The sequence below is a fragment of the Aulonocara sp. 'chitande type north' Nkhata Bay genome, linkage group LG5 (genome assembly GCF_057382095.1).
Source record: "Aulonocara sp. 'chitande type north' Nkhata Bay isolate Kocher_YH1m ecotype deep benthic linkage group LG5, A_spYH_male_GT1.1, whole genome shotgun sequence".
Taxonomy (NCBI): Eukaryota; Metazoa; Chordata; class Actinopteri; order Cichliformes; family Cichlidae; genus Aulonocara; species Aulonocara sp. 'chitande type north' Nkhata Bay.
Window position 1 is genome coordinate 46,001,173 of NC_141348.1, and position 13,758 is coordinate 46,014,930.

Consider the following 13,758-nt stretch of genomic DNA (forward strand, 5'->3'; position numbering starts at 1 on the left):
GAAGAGGAGGCAGCTGAGGAGGAGCCGACCCCATCATTTCTCTTTCCTTAACAAATACGCGTTCAGATGGACAAACTGTTCAATTTTTGATGCTCTTTAAACACTGCTTTAAATAACCAGCTATCACTGTGAACTTTTCAAAAATCACAGCAGTACTTCACTAACAGCACTGCCTTCACGTTTGGATTTACTGTAATCCTCAACACCCTAAAATTAAAAAGAGTTCTGGTTTTTCCCTCCTGCAGTGGAAGTCTAGTGACGGACGGACAGCCCGAGGGAAGGGTCAGCTTGAGATAGGCCCACATAATAAATTTGCCATGACGTAACAGAGACAATATCAGGAGACTTCCTTTTGCTTACACACAAATACGCTCACTCTTTACTGGAAACTCAGCTGTAAACGACAAATGTACAAGACAAATGTACACGAAAGGAGCAACCAGTTTAAACACTAAGGCCACCATGCTGGAAAAACACAGACTCTGTGTTCTTTTCCCTCTATGTAACCGCTCCCCTGTTAGACAACAACTGAGTAATGCTGCACTCAGGAGTTTCATTTATTTTCTGCTTATAGAGATTTACTCATCAGTTAATTTGACCTATATACAATAAACATAGAAAGTATAAGATCACAAAAAAGAAAAGCTGCAAACTCACATTTGGGAAACTAAAGTTAGGGATTTTTTTCCTCCCGTTTATCAGAAACTATCACTATTAAAGACCCGGTTGTTTGAATCCCTGCTTTAACAGTGATTGTCAGCTTCTCACAGATGGCGTCCCAAACGCAAAGGACGTGTTTTTCACTGTGTGTGGTTGCATGATCATAATCTTATTGTCAGATTTGTCAGCAGATAATGGGGATAGTTATAGGGCCAAAACAAAATATTCATTCACTTTAAACATGCATTTACTGAATGTGTTAAAAACAAAAACAAAAAAAACAACAACACTTTTTTTGAATGTATGATTTCCTTAAATTTTAAATTAGTACATAATTTAAATGAAAAACAACCAGATAAATGAAGAAAGGGAGATGGATGCAGGGCAGGACACAGGCTGATCTGGTGTAGAGATAATGGTGTGTTTTTCAGTATTAGCGCACCTTCATACACTAACCCACCTCAGGAAACCGGTCGTTCCATCATCTCAGCAGACAAATCAGAGTAGCATACATACATAATTCCACCATGTGAACAGGAGCCGTCAGTTCGGCATACAGACGACAAAAGGTCTGTATGCCAAACTGTAAATTGGCAAGTCAGGGTGTCATAAAGTGTATGCTGATTTGAGAACGTAAGCTGACTGGACAGAACACCGGCATCGCAGCGACGCACAGAGAAACGGAGAGCCAACATCTCCTGACCCCTCTGTCCCCAAAAGTGGACCAGGTGAGAGACCACCTCATCCATAGCTGCAACAAACTGTTCCCAACATAAGCTCATCTATTGAAACATTTTCAACTTTTGCTTCTTTTGCATGATCTTGGCTCTAGCTAAGCTAAAGTAAGCGATTGGGCTTTTAGGGTGGAGGAAACACATTCAACATCTGATTCGCTATAGTAAAAATGCAAAAAAGTAATCAATGTGCCACATTCAATTAAAGATCAATGTAATTTAAAAAAAATCTATTTTTTTAAATAATCATTGGATGCAAAATTGTAATTGAAATTAAAATTTAATTAACTGCCCACTGTTAGATAGTTAACAAAAAAAAGCTTGAATTTTGCGGTCATTGTGTACTTACTGAAATATTGGAGATTGTTCAGTAGCGAAACACAAATTTAAAGCCAGAATACTTAACACACAAACTGATTCTGTGGCCGCAGATTTCAACCCCAAGGGGCGTCCAGTGAAGGGTGAACATTACTTTGTAAAATATGATTGATCAACTAATCTGGAACACCAGTCTTAATAACAGAAAGACATGAGCAAATAAATCAATGAATCAATCTCCAGATCAGTGGTGGGACCTTCATCGACTTCCTCCCAGGCCGCTGGGAGCAGACTGGTCTACGCGTTTATGGAAGACATGTCCCTCTGGACACATTTAGGTTTATTACAGACAATTAGAGTTAATCGGCGGTGTGGTACTCTCAGGTGAGAGGCTCATTCAATTGACAACCTCCCAAGCGGAAGCACACTTGCTAATTACTGAATCACCACGCAAACACACCAGGCGGACTCATACAGGCTGTCGCGTGATACCTTACTCACCTCTAGCACAACTAGCCAGAACACCTGTAAGATTCAGCAGGTTAGTAATGAGAATCTGACACATTTACACCTGTTAGTGCAAAATAGCAGGAGCGATTTTACAACAAAAAACACCCACTGGGGAAAAAGAGATTTGATTTATTAACTTGCAGCAGCTTTGTTTAAAACCAAATTGCTCTTCAAAAATTGTGCTGTTCAATTTTGTTTTATTGTCTGATCACATGTTTCATTGTGTCACGACATTCATTATTTTCTTTACACACAGATCAAGAGGTTCGAATGAAAGCAGAAGGAAACAAACTGCATTTAAAAGTCAGAGATCTGAGATGAAGTACAGTTGAACTTACTGTAGGAAAATCAAAATCCTTCTGGTTTACTAGGTTCAGGACATAATCAATCCGAGACTGGTTCTCAGGACAGGCTAACTGGCAAGGAGGTGTGAGCGTATTCATGGCCGCCACAATCGTCTGTATGAAAAGAACACACAAACACAAAAAGCCTCATTCATTAATATTATTCATAAATGTGTTTACACTGCCTCAAAACGGCTTTAGATACAAATTTTCATCATCTTAGCCCCTCAGTCACCCACGCCTAGAGGCTGTTTAGCCATCGCCAACAACCACCACCTGCTAGTGATAAATCTGTATTCCCCATGTGGTTGGAGGTATTCGAGACTGCACCGCAAGCCTCCATCTGATTGCTTTGGTCGCTAGCAGGTTGCTTCTGCACTTTTTGAAATTTCTCCACCACCCAGCGAGTGGGTAGTGGGTGTTTGTAGACGAGATGATGCAAACTACAAGTGACTGTGACAATGTGGTACTGCCCAAAGTAACAGCAAGGAGAGTTGTGGTGCAGCAAATTTTTGTAACGACTCCCAGCTGGTTGGGAGCGCACATGGGGTCGCTGACCGGTCTGAAGCAATGTGTGACTGAAAGCCTCCTCGCTTAGAATACAGCATTGAGTTTTGGATTTTTTTATTTATTTTTTTAAGAAGCTATAATCCATGTTTTTTCCTCTTTTAGCCAAAAACCTGCATATCAGACAGAACATTACAAAGAAACATCATTCATCTATCAAAGGAAAAAAGAACAGTGTCTTACCTCTATAGCTTCTTTAATGTTGTTTTTAATATCATGAATTTTCTGTTTTTTCTCCCTGTGAAGAGAAGAGTTCGCATGTGCTTTATTTATTTATCACTTAAAAGCATAGATGGCAACTAGCTTTAATTGACCTAAGCTACAAAGGTTAACAGTGAATGATGACATTTAAAGAAATATTCATGTACAGCTATAAATCCAAATATGGCCATCGCAGTGCAACAGGGACAGGAAACAATATTTTTAAATAAAAACTGTAATTACACAGAGATGTTTTGTTTCTTCAGTGTCAGTCCCAGTGGATTCCAGTGGAAATGTGCTGTGTAATATTAACTTCTCCAGGATGTATTTGTCAGCCTAGAGCTAAATTATATCTGACATCAGTATTACGACTGCCCCACATACACAGATATTTTGTTTATTTGCTGACCAAGTGCAACCACTGAATTTTGCTGATACCAAAGAAGAACAGAACAGCTTGTCTTAATTTTGACAATGACATTCATTAATAGGGATGGGTACCGGTATCCGGTGCCATGATGGCACCGGTTCTGACATAAACGGTAGTAACCAGACCGAAAAGCAGCGCACATTTCGGTGCTTTATTTCGGTGCTTTTTTTTCCTGAGCTGAGATACACTTCTAGCCAATCATTTTACGTTTCCGAGGATAGTAGGCGGGTCCAGGTAGGTACGTTCTTTTAGAGCAGAGCTACAGATTAAAAATGCCCAAGGCGAAGCGGTCAAAAGTCTGGCTGTACTTCACAGCAAAATATGCAAACTCAGCAGCAACAAGTGCTTTAAGCTGATACTGTCAAAGGAAGTAACACCTTGAATCCGATGAAACACCTGGCGACGCATAGCGTTTTTTTTAAAAGCCCAGAAATGCGCCGTATTTGATAGCTTGCTGCGAGACCTCACACCGAGCACATCTACTGCGGGTGGGTTGCCTGTTATGCAACATCCCCCAAAAACCCGGAGAGGAGCGTCCTGGCCCCTAGCCCTGCCAGTGTAGCAGAAATGATGACGGATGATGATGGCAGCAGCAGCCATTCTTCTCTGCATGAGTAACTTAATGTTGTTCGTGTGTGATTTACGTTGAGTAGGCTAACCACGTTATTACATTAATGCACGTAAGGTGAACTAGCAAACACCGTCGTAGTTACATGCGGCTGTCTTCTTGTTTGATGGCAGATACTCCCTTCACCCTGGCCAAAAAGGCTAAAATGACCAAAGAAAAAGAGGGAAACAGTTAAACATGAGAGGTTTTTGGACAAAGTTTGTGTTTTTTTCCAGTGTTTAAGCACTGCTTCCAGCCAAGAGTGATACCATATATGCCCTATAGCTGCAGAAAAGGCTAACATTGTTATCTTTTTACAAAAAACAAGCTGACCATGAGAGGTTTTTGGACCAATTTTGTGTTCTCCATTCTTTAAGCACCCGTTTGAGCACCGTTTGAGCACCGGCACCGTTTCAAAAGTACCGGTTTGGTACTAGTATTGGATAAAACCTAAACGATACCCATCCCTATTCATTAAGCACTAAACCACACAGCTAGTTGATTGTTATAGTACATTTTTGTACTATAGTTTGAGAAGTCATGAACACCAAGGAGCCCAAAGTACTGCTAAATTAAATAATACGGTCCACATTTTGTCCTTCCTTGTCGTTGTAGAGATAAACAGAATTTCACAACATGGCAGTTCATGCAATCTGTGAGCTTTGCTGATATCGCGAAGCACTGACGTCACACAGAAACATAAGTGCTGGATTCCTTCAAATGTGTCCTGACAAAACACAAAAGTCTGGTTGTTGAAATTCAGATTTGATAATGAATTCCACAAATATCTCAACAATGGGCTACTTAACCTTACAGCAAGAATACAAACCCTAAAATTAAGCGTATACAACTTGTGCTGAGGGGAAAGATTTTAAATTAAAGGCATGGGTGGATATCTCTCGCTCATGCGTCCTATGTAAAATGTAAACAATACTTCCCAGTTGTAGCCACTTCACATGTTAATATAAAAGCACATGTGGGCATTTTAATCAGCTACCATCGCTAGCTGGCACTGAAATAGTAAAATATGTCAATATTTTAACCAAAAATATAATATTTCTGGGATGAATGCTGGTCATTTCTAATTGATATTCGAATCTTTTAAAGCGTTGTTGATAATAAGGTGGATTAATAACAATTATATCAGAACAGGCAACACAACAGCAGCACAAATTCTCCAAAACAACCCCGTGTCACTTATTCTGAGCACTTTCTGCCTTATTCCAGATGTGAATTTTTGCAGTGATCCTCATTCTCACCTATGACTATTTCTCCATACAGAGACCAACACAGCTGTACAGATTTCTTTCGTCTGCATATTTACAAATATTTTTAAAAAGCACCCAATTTCTCTAAATAATTGCCATTTAAATTCATGGCAGTAGGATATATTCCTGACTGGTGAAAAAAAACAAGTCAAAAAAGCACAGAAGACCTGAACACGCACTGCAACTGACCTAATGACATGAAACGCAATCAGGCTAAAAAGAGAAATCCACCCCAAGTACAAAAATCCATTCAGAAAATTGCTTTCACAGGATTTTTGCACACATCCCTGTTTTGTTTTTTCAAGGCAAATATTAATCGATTCCTTTCTGATTGCTGGTCAAACCAGTCGCTGACTCTATGTGACAAAATTCACCAAAACACATGCAGTAAGCAGCTTCAGGTACTTTTCCTGCTATGAACATATGTGTCACAGTCAGTAATCACTAACTAACAGCAAGTCTGTGAATAACTTGATAAAAGGTCAAATAAAACCTGACTGTGTTTGAGTTTGTGATCTCTCTACGGTCTAAAGCATAAGTGTCAAACTCTGGCCCGCAGCCTAATTACATTTGGCCCGCGAAGCCACACCAAATTACTATTAGAGCTGTCCTACTGGTATTATACAGCTAATATATATATTGTTTAGTATTAAGCTTTGCTTGTTCCATATTCAGTTTTTCAGCAAAACTTGTTTGAGTCCATAAGAAAAGATTCATTCTCATATCTGGAGGAAGATTTTTTTTTTCAATAAATATTAATGTTAGCCCACGACTTTGTTCCAGTTTTGAATTTTGGCCCACTGTGTATTTGAGTTTGACACCCCTGGTCTAAAGGAAGCTTTGCTCAGGTAACACTCGAGTACAACCATGAGTGCACTCTGTTGACCACTGTTGACCTACCAAGTCCAACAGAGTCAGTCCTTTCTCCCAGTTAAACTGTCATTAATCTAAAAGAAATGATGTGAGTTTCTAAACTCAGCTGCTTTAAATCAAATCTCCTAGATAACAGGCTGTAATTCACAAGGCTACAGCTTTTATATCAAATTATTAACATCATTCTATATTACCACGGTATGCTTTAAAGTGAGCTTAAAAAGCAAGTTGCTAGCCTATGACTCGCGTCCCTCTGCTTCACAGTCAGATCCATCTCTCACTCATAATGTCTCGATTTATTTTAAAAAAACAAATAAAATGGTGATGGCACAAATACTCAGTTTGATGTTAGTCTATAGGTTTACCTGGCGACCCAACCTTGTCATGTGTTTCATTCTCTTTGTCTAACTTGTTTATATTTTCTTCCAGTTGGCTTATTGGTTGACTCAACAGTTGTAGCCTGTCTAAAAAAACAAATAATAAAATAAAATAAAAAAATATTGTCCTGATGCTTTTTGGCTACATCTATGTGAACACTCCCACTCGCCTGAAAATACAACAAAGTGATTGAAAGCATTGTTAAGAACATGCCAAAGTAGCATGTGGTGATATAACCCTACCCATAAAGAAATCCCAGCCAATCAAAAGTATACAAGCAAGCAGCAAACAACGCAGCACACGGCAGCTTCACCTCCATCCTAGCTGGGAGGAGCCAGGATGTGAGGAAGCAACATGAGCGAGGGAATTGAGGCTCCATGTGAATGTAATGAAACTCACTCAAATGCTATATTCCTCACACTAGGACCTCCACAAGATAAATAAGTAAATAACAGATCACCTCTATTAAAAGGAGCTGTCCTGCTCAGTCATCTCTCGTGTCCCCCACCCATCTCCTGGTGTGTCACTAAACACCACCATCATCATCATCATCCCACTACCGGCTCCTTACAAATACCTGTGCCTGACCTTACCTTGAATGGCAAAGCCTTGCATGCAGAGGGGGAAACCCACAGAGTGAAAAGGAACCCTAACAAAGACTGGGAATTCATCACTGCACCGGGGCGCCTGGGTCTGTGAGAAGCGTCTGTTTGATGCGACCCAAAAATAAGCACATGATGATTCTTCTAGCCCAAAACCCCTTTCAAGGAAACTGATGATTAAGAATAGAAAAATGTGACTTTTATTTCCACTGCATCAAGTTGGGAAGGAGTTTTAGGAAATTCACAAGACAGGGTGGCTAAAAGCACCCAAAGCCATGTTTCCACATGAAAAGCTGACAAGGACAAAGCCTTCCTCCTGTGCCACACAACTTTTCACTAATTTGCTCCACAACAATACAAAAAAGCCCCAACAACTTTATTTTCCTGACTCACAGGAATGACAGGAGCTCCTCCCCTCTGTTAAGAACATCGGGTTGAAAAAGTGAGAATATGTTTAGTAAATTTTACAGTTTACCAAAAGGAAAAACCTTTTACTTCTTTGTTATAAATGCGAGACAACATAAAGCACATCTAAAGCTGTGTAATTACCTTTAAAAGGCATTTTGCTGCTTAAACTTTCTCTAAGCAACCTTTTTCAGTCACTGCGTCTATTTATCAGTAATGTTAACAAACAGCTGGCTCACAGCACAACCCAGACACCAACGCAAACTTGCAGTAAGTACAAAAAAAGACAAACTCATGTTACTTCAGATGGTACACAGTTCAGCAGAGTTCTCCATAGGGATTTTGATTATGAGCCATAATACTGTAGCGATCCAAAGTGAACATAATACGAGGTTTGATATTGTGAAACGATGGTATGATATCAACCTTCCTTAAAGACATTATATTCACCATGTTGCAGAAAAAAAAACTATAACCAATCAAATGGCAGCGATCTTCTACCAGTGTGATTGACAGGAGATCAGTGTTACCATGGAAATGTTTAAATCAAGCTCTATTGTACCAGTGACAAAGTTAGACAGGAAGTGGTTGGTTAGAAGGATGTCCACCTGTTATGTTGGGCAGTAATCAGTCCATACCAGCAGTTAGGCTAATGTTAGCTAACATTAGCCAGAAGAAAGACCGTCTGATGCAACTCGGCTAGCAAATATTCATCCGGCATTGGTAGTCTTATTAAATAAACTTTTTTATCCTTATACTGACACCAAGGTGTACATTTATCTTTCAGCCACTGTAGACTGCATATAAATGACAAGCATAACAGGTCAGGACAAACTGGAGTTTGTCTCCTCACTGATTTGGTTGATGCTAATTGTAGATAGAACGCGAGTACGTGCTCTGCCGACGTCACGTTGACTTCAGTGCACTTAACGACAGGTGTCATTACTAACAATGGTTTTCTGGAAGAAAGAGTCTCTGGGTGTTGCAGAGGCTTAATTCCCAATTGTCTACACCTGACGAGGCGTGGATAAAGGCATGCCTCAGGTTGGCTCAGGGAAAGATGCCACTTCTTACCTTCATGCTCTCCGGGCTGTCGTCTTTAGCTGAGGTTAAGTAATTTAAAATAAAACCAATGTTTCTGCAAACTCTGGACTCAGTCTACACTTTATGTTGCGTCGAGCCGGGCTGTGACATAAGGACCTGGAAGTCTGTTTTAATTCTTATAAACAATGTGGAGTATATTTAACCAGCATGCATCCCTACTGATTTTAGAAAAGGTAAAAACCAGAAGATCCTGCTGTGCATGAAGTTAATACAAAGTAAGGAACTACTGCAGCAGTGCTTCTGCAATCTAAAAACAGTTTACACTCGCTGCATTACGAGGTTTTATAAAAAGGTAAATGCCTCTTAAAATACTGCACTTGATGCATATTGTTTAACCCACTATGATAAAATACTAAGATATATATATGGAATTTGTTGGTGTATAGACATGTATAGAATATTTTTTTAAACAGTTATCATAAAAGGCTTTCAATCTGATTTACCATTTTCACAATGAATCCAATAACATTTTGTTTTTTCTTTCATTGTCCAACTAACACTTCAAATACAGTATTTCTATTAGCTATAATATAAAAACAAGCTGGAAACAGCTGCTAATTCATCACTTCTAAATATATGGTTAAAGAAATTATTTATAGGCAAGAACAGTAACATCCAATGCTTCTTTTTACTTCTGTATTTAAGGTGATTTTAAAAGTAATAACTAACCAAGTCTCCTGCTCTACCTGAAAACTTGAAGACTGGTGGGAAAGGTATTTTGTATCAGTGGTATCTTCTTAATGCCCCATTACTCCTCTCCAAAACATCATTACATAATTTAGGTATTTGGTCAACAAATATGTCAGTACCTGAGCAGATATCCATCTAAATGGGTTCCTTTACTCTAAAGAGAAACTGTGGGAGTGTTTAGTGAATAGTGAACTGAGGGGGAACCAGCGAAACTTACTCTGCGTTGAAGCCATTAACGTGCAATATTCGCATCTGTTTGACTATCGTACTTTTCCCGGATTCACCAGCCCCTGAAAGCAGAGAAACAACAAGTCAGACAAGAGTTTCATGAAGTTGTACAAGCAACTAAAATATCCAGGAAGGAGCAGAGATGGAAGGCATTTTGATGTTCCAAGGTTAGACGAGTCCTGGAAGCACTAAACAGCGATGCCTTTAATGATTTGAACTACAACAATGTTGCACCTTAGCAGAGAAGTCCTGTCCATTGTGCACAGACATTGCCCTGTCACAGGCCTTACCTACTTTTAAACAGTGCATGTTACACAAAAGCCAAAAGGCGAGACCTCGATGTACCCAACCTAAGAGTCAAGAACCTTTTACTTTTCTTATCTCTTTTTACTGCTCTTATCATTGACTGCTCTTATCTTATGTATGAAGAAACTTGAGTTTTACTTGAGTATTCCCATTTCAACAGTGCATTTTACTTCACTGTGTTTAAGAAGGAAATATCCTTTTTTAAAACATTACTTCATGTATTTGTTACTTTGCAGTTTCTGATTTTACATTAAAAAAAACAAAAAGGTCAGCGTATTATACACACTGCATTGTTAAAGATTAAACCGGTGGTTCCTGCCACTTCTGGCTAGTGACCTCTTCCAAAGGCAGTTCCTCCAAAGAGAGATTTCCCCTTTAAACGTCTCATTTAAAGAACAATTTTGAGACCCATTATGTCACAAAGCAACACACACAGACCAGAAAAGCAAACCTCATGACCCCTTAGATTTCTCCTGTGACCCAAACCCTTATCTTGGGAACCACAGGTAACTTCATGAATTGTTCTACCTCACCTTGGCAAAGCACTAAACACTAGGATACTACTTTTAACTTGTACTACGCATTTTATGCAACACTGAATCGTAAATACATTTAGCTTGTGTAGTTTTACATAGGGAGGCTGATGCACGACACGTGCACTTTCACCAAAGTCTGCCCCTTCTTCCAGAGGCGACAAGGACCAAGGAAAAAAAAAAAAAAGCTCCAACATGTAGACAACTATTCTCTCCCCGAGCATGTCATTCAGGAGAAAAACTGCTAGACCCTGAACCCTGATGTTAATAATTAAGAAAATAAATTTCTGGATAAGAACAGCCTTCAACGTGTCCTTGCAAAACTGAGTGTGAAAGGAGCCCGGCCATCACATCTCCATCCCCAAGCACCAGGAGCCAGCCAGGCTACAGGCCTGCTTTTCAGAGAAGGCGTAGAGCGAGAGAAACAGGCATTCAAGGCAAACTAGTAATCCTAATTTGCACTCTGTAGTCCAGCACAAGGGCTGGCCTTAAGGTTCACACTGCATCATGTCAGGAAGGCTCTCGTGATGAGGCCAAAAATAGCTTTACCAAATAATGGCTAATTAGAGGATATTAATTTCCAGAGTGGGTGGTGTGGACGGATTATGCAAAAAGAGAGAGAGAAAAAAAAAAAGTATGTCATATGCAGTATGAAAACTAGGCTCAACCAGGATGTACGCAGCAGTCACAAATGAACCAGATCACAAGTTTGGGTTTTTTTGGTTTTTTTTACATGTGTGGAGGTGAGAAAGAGCCATGCACAAACGCCCGCGAGTGGCCTCCCGGCCTCTGCGTGGTGCCTGTGTGTGTGTGTGTGTGTGTGTGTGTGTGTGTGTGTGTGTGTGTGTGTGTGTGTGGTTCCCTCACACAGATGGTGGTGTCTGTCTGCCCCCCTCTCTCTCACATGTTCTGCAATCATGCTCCATAATATCCCATGAATGCAGACAGGCCTGCTTTTTCAACTGTCCTGTGCCAAGACGCTTGAAGCGAATTAGTCGGGACTTCATGGCGTTGCATCAGTTCTTGATGCCTTGCTGTAACAGTGGTCCTTACACACTTTTCATGGGTACAGTCTGCTACAGTGGCACCAACATGAGTTAAACAGGTGAAAATGCTGTTTTGTAGGAACAAAATGGAAACAGTAATGTTAAATTTCACAAAACCTACCCAACAGCAGTAGCCGGTGAGTTGCCCGGTATATCTGTTTGTCTTTTTGGAGCTGCTTCTCAATCTTTTTGTTGGCTTCCCTCTGTGCCTTCTCCTCATTTCGTTGGTCTTCAGTCTTACTATTGCCAAGGCAGCCCATCTTCCCAAAAACCCAGTTGCAGGTTCAGGGTTTGGAGGCAGGGCGGTTGATATGGTTGGGGTAGGTGGGTGAAAGAAGAGGGTGATGGTCAGAAAAGAGAGGATCTTTTTTTAAATCAATCCCAAATTCCTAGACTGGCCCAAGAGAGGAACACCTGGCTCCAAATGGGTGACATGTATCTTGCCAGATGCAGAAGAAGTAGACGCCAGGTAGTAGACAGTGAGCTTCACCAGGCTTTGGCAAAATGTGTATGTGTGGAGGAGGGGATGGGGTGGGGGGTGTGGATATTTACTGGCAATTTATCAGCAACAGATCAGTCAGAAAGGAGCAGAGCTACGATGCCGCCCTTCTCAGATGCTTGATTCCTGTAGTTTTTTCCCCCACTGTAAATCCGCAATGAAGTCATCAACATTGATATGAGAGTGGATGTAAAATTTCCAGCTTCTGGCTGCACATGAATGAGTGTCTAGGGATGGCGATGGTGCTGGTGGTGGGGTCCAGATTCCTTAAAGGTGTATTTTTTTTTACCCCCCCTTCTTTTCCTCCTTTGTTTTAAATATACACGTATGTATATTTTCTCAAGCTTTGATGTTAAATCTTCCTCAGCAAATGTCTCCTCCGGAGCCCATCTTTGGCAGATGCCTCACTACTCTGCCGTTCAATTCATTTCCACTCACAACCAAAAAGAGCCCCGTTTTCTTTTTTTCCATCGACTCTCCCTTTAAATATAATTTCAGGTTATTATTTGAAATCCTATCTCAGGCTGGCCAGGAAAAAAAGCACATTAACAGGGCGGATGGGGAGAAATTAAAAAATTAATATTTCCTCTTAAAATGACGGCATGTGAATCATCAGGCTACAACCCGGGCTTCTGTCTCCACCACAACAGTCACATTATATATAGGAGCCTTATCAATAAGATCCCGTTTTTAGCCGATGTCCAAATTATTTCCTCTCCCCCGTAAGTAGATGCTGGTGCTTGGCTTTTTTTTCCCTGAGGTTTCACGAGAACCCCCCCACCCCCCAAAGAAAAGAAAAAAGGAAAAAAGAAAAGAAAAAAAAGGGGGGAAAGAAACAAGGCCCCTTCTCCGTCCTTTTTCTCTCCGTAACGTCAATTTATATTTCTCCTCACATCAGAAAGCTTCTCCGGGGCCGAGCTAAGGCGGTGTTTGGCAGCTGGATGTCCTTGAATATAGCGCGATATCCAGGTGATATTCGTGGAAAATCCTCCGTTATTTTCCCGTTTGGCGCAGGTACAAGGCGCTGTCAAGTCTCTCGGATTTTTGTATTCCCTTTGAATCCGTATGGTAGATTATGGTTACATGTGCATGATACATGAACATACCGCGGTGTTTTCAATCACTGGTCCAACGGCGACGCTGTCATTTTTAACCGCCGACAGGCCGCGGTTGCTCCGATGAACCGGTCGGGGAGGTGAGACTCGTTTCTTTGCTGTGTTACCCTGAATTATTTTTGCCCACCTTTTTTTTTCTCTGAGAATTGAACATTGAGATAGATAGCGTTGTAGAGGCGGGGTGGGGCAAACGGCTCTCACGGAACCCTGGGAACGAAGAACCGTGGTCAAGTTTTCCGGGACGGAGAAACTCGACTTCCGCTGGAAGCTTTCACAATAAAAGCCGAAAGGACGCATAAGCGGAACTAATCTCTTAAAAATAGATGTTTTCGTCCTTTTT

At 40.7% G+C, this 13,758-nt stretch overlaps 1 protein-coding gene across 4 annotated transcripts in view; it reads right to left on the bottom strand.

Moving 5' to 3' along the window:
* LOC147331493 (guanine nucleotide-binding protein G(s) subunit alpha-like) overlaps positions 1–13,758 on the bottom strand; it is a 56,122-nt gene that overhangs the window by 25,018 nt on the left and 17,346 nt on the right. For 2 of the 4 annotated variants that reach the window (XM_086293855.1, XM_086293858.1), the window contains exons 1-4: positions 11,926–13,675; positions 9,909–9,981; positions 3,317–3,371; positions 2,561–2,680 (exon numbers count right to left, since the gene is read on the bottom strand). In XM_086293855.1, coding sequence (XP_086149981.1) covers positions 2,561–2,680; positions 3,317–3,371; positions 9,909–9,981; positions 11,926–12,064 — 387 coding nt within the window. In that variant the 5' untranslated portion in view covers positions 12,065–13,675. Of the gene's footprint in view, positions 1–2,560; positions 2,681–3,316; positions 3,372–9,908; positions 9,982–11,925; positions 13,676–13,758 lie in introns of those variants that run through there. The other 2 variants (XM_086293856.1, XM_086293857.1) reach the window with 1 other exon arrangement.